Source organism: Pteropus alecto, unplaced genomic scaffold, assembly GCF_000325575.1.
Source record: "Pteropus alecto unplaced genomic scaffold, ASM32557v1 scaffold106, whole genome shotgun sequence".
In the NCBI taxonomy this organism is placed as follows: Eukaryota; Metazoa; Chordata; class Mammalia; order Chiroptera; family Pteropodidae; genus Pteropus; species Pteropus alecto.
Window position 1 is genome coordinate 13,073,290 of NW_006442103.1, and position 11,639 is coordinate 13,084,928.

At 46.3% G+C, this 11,639-nt stretch overlaps 2 protein-coding genes across 2 annotated transcripts in view; one reads left to right on the top strand and one right to left on the bottom strand.

Moving 5' to 3' along the window:
• AP4B1 (adaptor related protein complex 4 subunit beta 1) overlaps window positions 1-6,778 on the bottom strand; it is a 9,077-nt gene extending 2,299 nt beyond the window's left edge. The window contains 8 exon segments of the mRNA XM_015595461.2: window positions 212-315; window positions 1,073-1,156; window positions 2,145-2,641; window positions 3,194-3,341; window positions 3,694-3,824; window positions 4,285-4,509; window positions 5,947-6,135; window positions 6,575-6,778. Coding sequence (XP_015450947.1) covers window positions 212-315; window positions 1,073-1,156; window positions 2,145-2,641; window positions 3,194-3,341; window positions 3,694-3,824; window positions 4,285-4,509; window positions 5,947-6,135; window positions 6,575-6,747 — 1,551 coding nt within the window. The 5' untranslated portion in view covers window positions 6,748-6,778.
• The window catches only part of DCLRE1B (DNA cross-link repair 1B), a 5,913-nt gene continuing 1,009 nt past the window's right edge, over window positions 6,736-11,639 (top strand). The window contains 4 exon segments of the mRNA XM_025052210.1: window positions 6,736-7,108; window positions 7,778-7,943; window positions 8,298-8,480; window positions 10,807-11,637. Of these exon segments, the coding sequence (XP_024907978.1) occupies window positions 6,920-7,108; window positions 7,778-7,943; window positions 8,298-8,480; window positions 10,807-11,637 (1,369 nt within the window). The 5' untranslated portion in view covers window positions 6,736-6,919.

Here is an 11,639-nt window from a genome sequence, read left to right on the forward strand (position 1 = left end):
AATGGTATCAGTATTTGTAATAAAAACTATAGATAACCTTTAAAGTTTTTATAATTTACATCCCTTCTAAACGTAAAAGAGAACCTGAAGTGGCAATCAAGTCTAAGAATTTCCACTTCAGACATTGGGTACAAAGAACAGATTCCGTTTCAGACAGCAGGGTCCCAAGCAATCCCCCTCTGCCTAGAAGTAAAGGAGAATGACAGTCTACCTCGCTGTCTTGAATGTTCTCCTCACAGCCGGGCAGGGCCTGACACACAGCTTCCGTACACTGAGGACACAACCAAACCAGGTCTCGGAAAGCTTGCACCACCACTACGACACAGCTCAGGGTACAAGAGCACAGGATTAGAGCCTCCACGCAGAAAGGAATCTTAGGAAAAGTCACATGCTCAGACTAAATTGCTAGTGAATGTCTGTAGAATGGGTGCCGGACGGGTGGTCAATGGTTATCTGAGGAATGTATGACGTGGGCAATACTTTCTTGAATGAATGTTGCTCTCATTAGATCACCATGAGGATAAATGAACTCATATATGTGAAAGCACTCCATACGATGTAAAGCGGTAGGCAGATGTTGGGTAATGTTGTTGAATGATATTCTTGAAGACATTATAAACGGAGCTACCAGGGCTGGGGCTACGGTGAGACAAGCAAGGTGCTGAGGGTGTAAAATTTAAGAGGACATGCAGGGTTAGCACCTGCATGAAACGAAGAGCAATTTTTCTTCATATCTTTGCATTTTAGGCACCTTGCTTACCTCACCCTCGTCCCAGCCACTGGAAGCCACTGTTTACAGTATGCTGCCATAAGCAAAAAGAGGAGTAAAGGTGGGGAAATGACAAGCAAGGTGATCTAGGACCCTTCGTTATCTACAGGACAGCCTGCGGACTGACAGCAACCTGAAGACTCTACCCTATTAGAGCTATAGATCCTGTGTTTCTCTGATGGCAACAGATGACAACACAAAGAGAAGTTCAAACCTCTATGTTATTCAACGACAAATATTTTTTGAGCAACTACTCTAGGCCAGGCAAGGGACAAAATGAAATCCTAGAAAGGCAGCCATTACCTGTGGTAATGTGCTCTTGTCGAAGCCCTAGCAACTCTGTTAGAATCTGCACACACTGATCCGTGTAGGTCCTGGCAATGCCACCTACAGAGGAAGGGAAAGCAGAGAAAAGTGTTAAGTCAGATACTAGCATCTCATTCGAAAATAACTGCCCAGCAGACAAAGACAAAGAAGACCAGAGATATCTTAACAAATCACCCAGTGCTTGATGAAATAAGCATCTCAGTTTGCTCTAAAGGAAATCTCGGTAAAATGGATCCGTTTTCTTTTTTCACAGACCACTAAAAAATCCCAAGTTCAAGGAGGATTGAAAACTTCAAGTAACAACAGTGTGTATGTGGCAGCCAGGTATGAGGCAGCGTTGGCTGCAGTGCACCTGCAGACAGATACTCTTGCTGGGGACACCTGACAGCAGCCTCCACTCTCCTCTTTGTTCTCTCTTCCCTGCCCCCTAAAAATAACCATACTTTATTCTCCATCAGAGGGTTCCTTCTCGTTCTCCACTTGAAGCCCTCTAAAACTTAGCTCCCCAGTTCTTTTCATTTTGTGAATCATTCTAGCCTTTAAATTCCATAGCAATACGAAAAAGTCTATAAGATTTAGGATTTAGTCTGTGTTGTTCTGTACTCAGTACAATACATAGCTCATAGCTCAATAGATGATTGGTGAATTGACAGTGGACCTTGAGTCAGTTAAGCTGGGTTCCAGCCCCAGTTCAGTAACTACATAACATTTTGGCCACTTAATAACCTTTTTGTGACTAAGTTTTTGATCTTTAACATAAGCTAAAAACACTTGTCTACTTTTCCTGACTGCTTCACATAACAGTGGTAAAACGATGAATAGGAAAGCATTGTGGATAGTAGACACCAAAAGGTAACATAAACTTCACACTGTATAGTACGAGTTACTGGAAGATACGACAACATCAGTGTTGACAAAAAAAAAATTCCTCCCCTCTTCCTTTGCACTCAATTCTTTGGTGCCTGACACTTTATCTCTGAAGCTCTCTGTGGTTCAGCTTTCTAGGTGGGTGGTCTAGGTTCTCAAAGGGAAAGCAGCAGCCACCTACCTATGGCAAAGATGGCAGCCTGTGCAAAGTCGCCAGACACATCGGTGCAGTACCCTCGAAGCTCCTCCAGCACCTGCTGCACGTTCTCATCGTTCACCAGCTCACACAGCACCTCCACCTTCTGTAGCTTAATGTAGTGGGGCTCCGAGTAAGAGCAAAAAAACTTTTTGTAGTGGCTGCTAAAGTGACCTGGCAAACTATGCAAGATCTGGCGCACATGGCAAAGGGCAGCAAAACAGAGCTCACGACTCTCTGAAGAACAGGCAGCCAGCAAGGGTCCCTTGACTCGCACGAGCACATCGGTTTGTACATGGGGAAATTTGTTTGCCAAGATCAGAAAGAGTTTCGTGGCTCCCATCACCACACCTGGGCTACTGCTCTTGAGAAAGCTGTCCAACAGGTTGAGAATGTCAAACAGCTCCTCCTCACTGCGGGGTTGGTAGCGCAGCAGGAAGTTCAATACTTCGGCCTGGCCCCATTGATCCAGCTTTGACATTCTATCCAAAAAAAGGAAACAAAAGTGCTATTTTAGCAACAAAATTAGGACCATCTTCACACTACTCTCATGTCACCAGCCATCATCTGTTCATCATAACAAGGGAGACTTCTTGAAAATAGGCTGTGCTATAATCAAATTCGTCTTTTTACATTCTATTTCCAGTTTACACGAAGTAGGCTTTAATTCCAAGACACGTTTAGAAGACAGATGCTTGCTCATCTAAGGCCAAAGACATGCTCACTACACTCCAGATCCAGAGTCTCGACATTTTAAGACAGTACGAATGGCTTGGTCTGGGGGGCATAATGACTGTAGAGGACAGAATCTATCCCCACAGGCTGTTTCCTCCATCTCTCTACCTCACCAAAAGAAACTAAAGCAAATAAAAAAAATTCTCTCAATAAAATATGAGGAAGTTAATAGTTATGGTTAACTTTCTCTACTATTCTAAGTTGTTCAAGACCTCTCCTTAATTCAACATGTCGACAACATCCCACTAGGATGCAGGTCTTATTGCAATGAAAAGAGCACCGAGGTGAGGCATCCAAACCGATTTAAGAGGTGGTGAGCGATGGGCTTATTGATGACAACACCTCCTTCCTGTTTCAGAATTTCCTCTAGAGACCTCAGGCAGTTTACCACCACAATTGGATCCTGGTCACGCAGCAAACTGTATAATTCATTTACCAGGGCACCATCTATAAAAGAGAACAAAGACCTCAGATAAAGAAGAAAAGCTTCAATCACAGGGATAGAGCCAGAGTAATAGCTCCAAGCAGACAAAACTGAACTTCTCTGCTACAAAAATCACAAAGGCAATAACGAAGTCAAAGCCTTTTCCAAGTAGCTAAGGCAAAGGATCTCACCTGGGCCCAAAGAAAGGACTTCTCTAATCTCAGAAAACACCAAGCCATGCAACCTACTTAAAGAAACATGCACAGAAATAGGGCCACTATTATTTTCTACCAAAGCTACACAATATTTTGCAAAGTCATCATATAATGGAGAGACCAATAAATATTCATCAAGGATGAATACAATGAAACTTACCCACTTCAGAGTCTCCATGAAGATTATGCATCTTGGCACAACCAAGGACTGCCACCCTCCTGACGTAAGACGCCTTATCCCGCAGACCATTGAGAATAGGCTGCTGGATGTATTCCTGCACACCAGGCATCCTAAGCAACATATCCTAGAGTCAGCCAGATTCTGAAATACTAGGTTTGACACAATTCAGTCTCTATTCACTTAACAGAGGGTATTAGTAGATATTTGAACGTGCATCTATCAGGTCGTGAAGAATTAAAAAAAGCCGCTGCCAAACTTTAAAAGTCATTATTTGACTTTTCATTTGGAATAATGCTGCACGGGCAGCAAGAAAAAAATATATACATAGCTGTTTAGAAATCTTTAGTCAAAATCAAGAACTATTTCACCTAGAGCGAGAATGGAAAACTCCCTTTAATGAAACCATATGGTATAGGTTTTAAGCCAAAGCAATGGCTGAAAATTTGAGTGAGGTTACGACAGTACTGTCCTCAGCATGAAAGAGCTCAAATAAATTGCTATCACTAAAAACCTGCCCATGACCCCTGAATTCATCACCCGCTGAGAAAGAGGCAGGGAAAGGGTACTCACCTGAGGCTACACATGCTCCGCAGTGCCAGCCCTCGCACCATTGGGTTGGGGTCTGAACAGTCCTTGCACAGTGTATTGATAGCCAGGAGAGCCAGATCTGGTTTCAGGGGGGCATATGTGCACATGTACAGATAAACCAACTTCTTCTGAACAATATCCACAGTGGCACTGGCCTTTACCATTTCCATGAAAACACCAGACATGTCCAAGCCCCGAGTCATGTGCCTGAAACAACACACATAGCAGGAAGAAGTAAAATACATAATTCCCAACCTACGATGGAGAGCGTTTTGATTTATACATGTCCTGGTTATCCAACGAGATTGTGATCTCTGAGAGGGAAGCAGCCAGGTCAACCTTGTCTATTATGTCACACTGCAATAAACGTTCTATTTATTCAACAAACACAAGAATTCCTAGTACATTTCTCTGAAATTCAACTTTTATATTCCAGAGATATGCTCAATATTCCAGAGGTATGCTCTGGGGACATAATTTTGAAGAAGGCATGGTCTCACATCTCAAGGAACTCAAAGTCTATTAAGGAGCCAGAGAACACCACTAATTACAGTATGACAGATAAGCATTATAGAAGAAATAACAGCCAGAGGCAGTGGGGATCCAGAAGTCTACTACTGCCAGGAAGTCATAAAATGTTTCCACAGAGGAAGTAATAGTTTAGCTGAATGAACAGAAACTCACCAGGCAGGTGTGGTAGATAACAATACATGCTATGAGGCATGCATACATGATCAAGAATAGGACATTGTTTTTGAGAGTCTGCAGGGAGTTGAAGTCCAGTGCTCCTTAGGTGCTATGACAAGAAGTTTGGACTTTATCCTGTAGATCACTGTTTCTGAAACTATAGTCTCCTACAGGAATCAGATGGGATATTTGTTTTAAATGCAGATTCCTGAGTTCCATCCCACCCTACTGAAATCAGAATTACTGGATTGGATAAAAAAATCATTTTTTTAAAAAGCACCCCAAGGGACTTTTGTGCACACTAAAGTTTGTGATCCACGGCTGTAGGCAAGGCATATATCCAAATTCATGTGTTGGAAAAATCATTCTGACAGAAATGAGGGAGCAAGGTGATGTACTAGTAGGCTACTGTAATTGCTCTGGTAATGAAGCCAGAACAGCAGCGCCAAAAGAAAAAAAGAAAAAGAAAAAAAAGTTTGGATATCTAGAAGTATGAATTCATACCATCTCACTTGAGAAGTGAAGATAAGATGTCATCAAGATTGACTCCCACGCTTCCTCAGCTAGGTGGTGACAGTCATCAACATAAATATAAGTGGAAGAGCAGGTTTGGGAGGGGTAAGGGTGTAGGTGCTATTTTGCATGTCTTTGGAGAAATAGCCACGTGGAAATGCCAAGTAGGCCGTAGGATATGTGGGTCTGAAGATAAAAAAAGGAGAGCTGTACTAGATATATTATAGGTCTGGGAGTCGACAGTATAAGTTAAAAATATGGATGAAACTACCCAGCTGAATAAACGAAGCAAAACATAAGTCTCACAAGGGAGACTGAGATGGCACTCCAGAGAAGCAGGAACACTGGATCCTAGCACTGCCATGTATGAAAGTTTATTTACTCTTTCGCAGGGCAGAGCGCCCCGGTGGGGACTGCGGGGGGCGTTAGGGCGTCGGGTGATACCTAATCACTCGCTGGATGACATTCCGGTAGCGCAGCCTATCGGCCTGAACGTGAGGGTTACACAGAGCCTTCTTCAGCTCCTTGACCACGTCCTCCGAGCCGAGGTACGGCATCTTCTCGAGCGGTCCCGGGGCAGTTCCCACAGTCCCCCAGGTAACTCGTGGGCTCCCTCCGGCCCCGATGTGAAACCTAGGTAAAGGAAATGTCAGTCAGCCAAGAGGCTATAGGGCTAAAGGCGAGATTTCGCCCCCGCCTTGGCTTCCCCGGGGCCTCGCACGCTCAAGCTGGCTCCCCGCGCTCCCCGGCGAGCCCCGCCCTAGGCGCCTGGTTCCTTCCCGGGACCCGCGGGCCGGTTCGCCCCGCCCACACGTCTCTCCCGCTACCTTTGGGCCCTCCGCGCGCGATTTCCAGCCCCGCAGCCGACAGTCCGCCGACCCCTCCCTCTCAGTCCCAGCCTTTCTGGCGCCTCCACGCGGTCGCCGTCACGGATAGGCCCCGTCACGCTCTGCGCGGAAGTCCCGCCTCCTCGAGAGAGACCACGCAGAGCAGCTGCCACTCACCCTCTGCCGGCGAGCGCCGAGCTGAGTCTGGGCCCCGACCTTAAGGTGCCCTTCCCCCAACCTCTCACCTCTGGGCGCAGCCGCGGCGGGCCATCGGAAATCGGCTACCTGGGCCTGTCTCCGCCCGGCAGCGCGCGCTTTGAGCCGAGGGCCGTCTCCCGCGCGCGGTGGGGAACGGTGCTTCGCTGAGCGACTTACGCGATGTGCGATTCCACCCCCGGACTGTCCGGGGCACCGTCATTTCCTTTTCTTTTCTGCACACTCGTAACTTATTCCTCTTCTAGGCTGGCTTTCCTTCAGGGTCTCTGGACCTGTTCTTGCCCCAGCGTGACTTTTTTCAGGGTGGTGATAGCAGGCTCTCGCAGGAGCTCTGTTCCCATGAAGATCCCATTGGTGATTCCAACCTCGCCACCATGAACGGGGTCCAGATCCCCCACACGCCCATCGCTGTGGACTTTTGGAGCCTGCGCCGGGCGGCTTCCGCACGGCTCTTCTTCCTGACCCACATGCACTCAGACCACACCGTGGGGCTGTCTAGCACCTGGGCCCGGCCCCTCTACTGCTCCCCAATCACAGCTTTCCTCTTGCATCGTCAGCTACAGGTACGGTGGTCTGGAGTCGGCCTCCGAGCGCTGGTCCAGCCTCTGGGTGGGGACATCTGATCTTGCACAGCCTTGGAGTCACGGAGTAGGTTCCAGGAGGACCGGCTGACTGTTACAAATGCAGGAGTTGTTCGCACCCAGAAATGCATCTATAGCTCAGAATAGGAGCGTGGCTTCCAAATGGCGGACTGGGTGGGATGTTACAGCTATACGCTGGGGAGATCCTTTAGTCCAACCAAGGAAACTACCTACCTTTTCACATACGCTAAGCCCGTGTTTCCCCAACTTGCCTCATCATAAGAATCCACCTACCGTGCTAGGTAGATACATAGACTCTCCAGCACTACTCCCCTGCCCAATCCAATTCAGTGGATATAGCTGGTGCCGGTCCTGAAAATCTGGTTGGAATATATATATTTTCAACAGATGCCCCCAAAGGATTATTATAAGGAAAGTTTGAGAATCGCTGAGTAGACTGTTTTCTGGACTCTTAATTTAAAATCGTACAGAGGGCGGGATGGAGAATGGGAGGAAGAAGCGGGCATTGTTTGGGAATCCACATTACAGCTTCTGCCCTATTTGGTCAGCTTGCCCTTATTTGGGAGAGGGATAGTTCCTGATCCGGGGAGCGGAACTTGTGTTCACTGGGATGACCAACTATCTCCTCAGGTGTCTAAGAAGTGGATCCGAGCCCTGGAGGTTGGTGAGAGCCATGTTCTGCCTCTAGATGAAACTGGGCAAGAGACCATGACTGTAACCCTGATGGACGCCAATCACTGCCCGGGCTCTGTCATGTTTCTCTTTGAAGGATACTTTGGAACCATCCTCTACACAGGTGGGCCTCCGGAGGAGTCCCTCCCCGCTTCTCTACTGAGACACTGCTTTTCTTGAGCAGCCTTAACTCAGAAAGTCTGGAGACCTCCTAGCTTAATCCCACATAAGCACAGTGGTCCTTTTTTAACCGATTTCCCATGCTTTAAGGGTCCAAACCTTGTAAAGAATAACGAAAAAACAGGAGTAGGATAGAGACATTTCCACAGGGAAGCTATACTACACTTATTAGTTCAGCGCCAGACTCCATGATGGTTTTCCACAGGCTAGTAAGCAAATGCCCATCTGCTGTTAGAGGTGGGAGAGGCTTGTCTTCTATACTGTCTCTGACTCTCTGCCCCCCGGTATATTCTTTCAGGTGACTTTCGGTATACACCGTCCATGCTAAAGGAGCCAGCCCTGAGAGGGGGGAAACAGATTCATACCTTATACCTAGACAACACCAATTATAACCCAGAGCTGGTTCTTCCTTCCCAAGAAGAAGCTGCCCGCCAGATTGTCGAGCTCATCCGAAAGCACCCGCAACATAACGTAAAGATTGGTGGGTGGTTTCCTTTCCTTTTTCTTTCACCCATAGCTTGTGCATCTAGATTCCTTGGGGGTGTCTCACATCTTTCACATCGTTGCGCAGATTTCCCCTTCTCCGTGAAACCTACCCTCACCATCTGAAGTTGCCATGTGTCCACCATCCCTCTTCCCAGTCGCTACTCTTGATCCCCTGTATCAATTCAACTTTTTCATCTTTTCATAGCACTCGTCGCCTTCCAACATACTCTGTTTTAACACGCTATTGCTTATTGTTACTGTCTTACCCCACTTCCCCTGACACAGACATACACGTAAAACCCTTGAGAGCATGGGTGGAGGTGGGAACATGTGTGTTTGTGGAACAGAGAAAGGCAGCAGCCAGTGTGACAGGCAGTGGGTGAGGAGGCTGGAAAGGCAAGAGGGGCTTGTAAGACTTTTTGAAGTGGTCCTAAATGCAACCATTGATGGCTCTTAGGACCAAGAGCTCTATTCTGAGTAGGAGGGGGACAGTATTGCACTCATCGCCTTACAAAGGATTCCATAATTTATGTATTTATTGCATTTAGTTTTCATTATCTGTCTTCCCCTGCTAGACCAAAAGTTCCACAATGGAAGGGCTCTTTGTTTTACTTATGGATAGATCCCAAATGCCTTGGTTAATGGCTGATGAGGCATTCCAGAAATATTTGTTATATGAGTGAGTGAAATTTATCAGCATGTAGATATTCAAGTTAGTGTTGTGCTTAAAATTAGATATATTGAAAAACCAACTGTGTGCTTGTTCTAGTATTTCCACAATAGTACAAAACATTTGGGGGACTCTTCTTTTAGAATTGCCTTTTAAGATAATTTATGAAAATCAATTTTTGTTTTTAATAATGTAAGATTTAGTTCTAAATGACTTTCTTATTTCCAAACTTATAATCCACAAAAGGGAAAAGATTTGCCATCGTGATGAATGTTTTAAAAGGCTAGGCCCCGATTCTGAAAGGAGTTTCAAAGCAGGATCAAACAAAGTCACTGAAAACAATGGTATTCCTTCCAGACTGGCCACCAAGTTGAGAAATGTCCCCTACTCTCGAGACTGCTCAAGTGCTCATGAAGAACAATCAGTGCTAACTATTCTCAGAGTTTTCAGTGCAGTTTTCTCAGAAAAGCACAGTTGGCCAGGAGGGTACTGTAGTAGGCTTAATTTTGCAAATATATAATAAGCCCCTACTATGTGCCAAGTATTCTGAGGCAGGAGGAATAGAAAGATGATTAAAATATTACAGTCTAGCAGTGAAGGACCTAGAAATAAAGGACCTAAAAAAAAGTGTGCATGTATTGTGGGGTCGGAGGGGTAGGGATAGAAAAAAGAAAATCAGCTACATTTATAACTAAAAGAGTGAGGTTTTGAATTATGTTAAGGAATAAGGTGGTTATAAAAGAAATATAAATTCTTCAAAGGAGTTCACAATCTGATATGGACTTGAAATATACCTCCAGAAAAGGTCTGAGAACAACTATTAAACAGTATCTCCCATATCTGTTACCATAACCATTACCAAAATTCAGGCCTCCATTTTTTTCTATCAGTTCTGCTTGGTCTTCTAACCGGTACTTCTGCTTTCAGTATCTTCTCTTCCGGGCCGTTGAATATCATTGCTGCCACATTTTTCTTTTCCTCTAAAGCCCCGCCTGCCCTGATTGTATTATTCCTATGATTAGGATGAGTCGTTTTCCTGCTTCAGACTCTTCAGTGGCTCCCCTTCACTTGCAGGATTAAGACCAAGCTCCGTAGCAGGACGTACAAGGCCCTCTATCACGTAGCCCTGATTTACCTCTGTGGTGTCATATCTTACCAGCTCCTTTTACTTTAGGAACACCAAACCGACCCCTCTTGAAATGTTCTCCACCATCTGCTTCTCTTGCCAGGTTAACTGGGACCCATCCTTCAGGACCTAACTCAGCTCTCATTTTCAGGAAACTTTCCCTAATTCCACCAAATGGTGGATACATAATACCATGTGCCATCTCTCACCTTGCCCTTAACCACGTGATTTCTGGGTTCCCGTGTAAATTACACTCCTCCGGGACGGAGACTTTTTGTTTTCACAGTGGTTAGCACTTGGTAGGAACTTTCCTTTATTGAACTGAACCAATGAGTGGATTCTGTGTTAACCTCCCCCTACCCCATTCTCCATATATCTCAGTTCAAATACCATCCTTCCTTGATGTTCTCCCTGATTGCCCCGATAATTTTGTGTATTTTTGTTAGATATTTGGGTATTTATTAGGTTTTCCCAGGAGCTTCATTCTCTTCCTTTTCTTCCTCAACCCCTTTTAACGTTATTCAGGACTGTACAGCCTGGGAAAAGAGTCACTGTTGGAGCAGCTGGCCCTGGAGTTTCGGACCTGGGTGGTATTGAGTCCTCGGCGCCTGGAGCTGGTGCAGCTGTTGGGCCTGGCGGATGTGTTCACGGTGGAGGAGCAGGCTGGCCGCATCCACGCCGTGGACCGTGTGGAGATCTGCCATTCCGCCATGCTGCGTTGGAACCAGACCCACCCTACCATCGCCATCCTTCCCACAAGCCGGAAAATCCACAGCTCCCACCCCGATATCCACGTCGTCCCCTACTCTGACCATTCCTCCTACTCTGAGCTTTGTGCCTTCGTCACAGCACTGAAGCCTTGCCGGGTGGTGCCTATTGTCAGGCGACAGCCCTATAGGGACCACTTCCAGGCCAGCCTGAGCCCCACGCTCTCGGTGCTCCCAGTTCCAGACTCTGTGCAGCAACATATGAGTTCTTCCTCTAGAAAACCAAACGTTCTCTGGCTGCTGTTAGAAAGGAGGCTGAAGAAGCCAAGAACCCAGGGTGTCGTGTTCGAATCCCTTGAAAATGCTGATGAACCTCAAGCTGACAGTGCCTCAAAGAGGGCTAAGAATGAGAACCATTCTGGAAAGCTTGAGAAGCAGCCCTCCCACGGTCCCTTGCAGATCAAGAAGCAGTTGTTCCCAGACTTCTGCAGAAAAGAATGGGATGGGACGGTCCCTTTCTCTAAGTCCCAGAAGATACTGACTGCCCCCTTGGGTGTCTCAGTGCATCTGAGGTCTACAGATGAGGAATTTCTCTCTCCAGAAACTGAGGAGGAAATCGGTGTAGAGCCCCATGTGGTCCCCAGGGGAGAC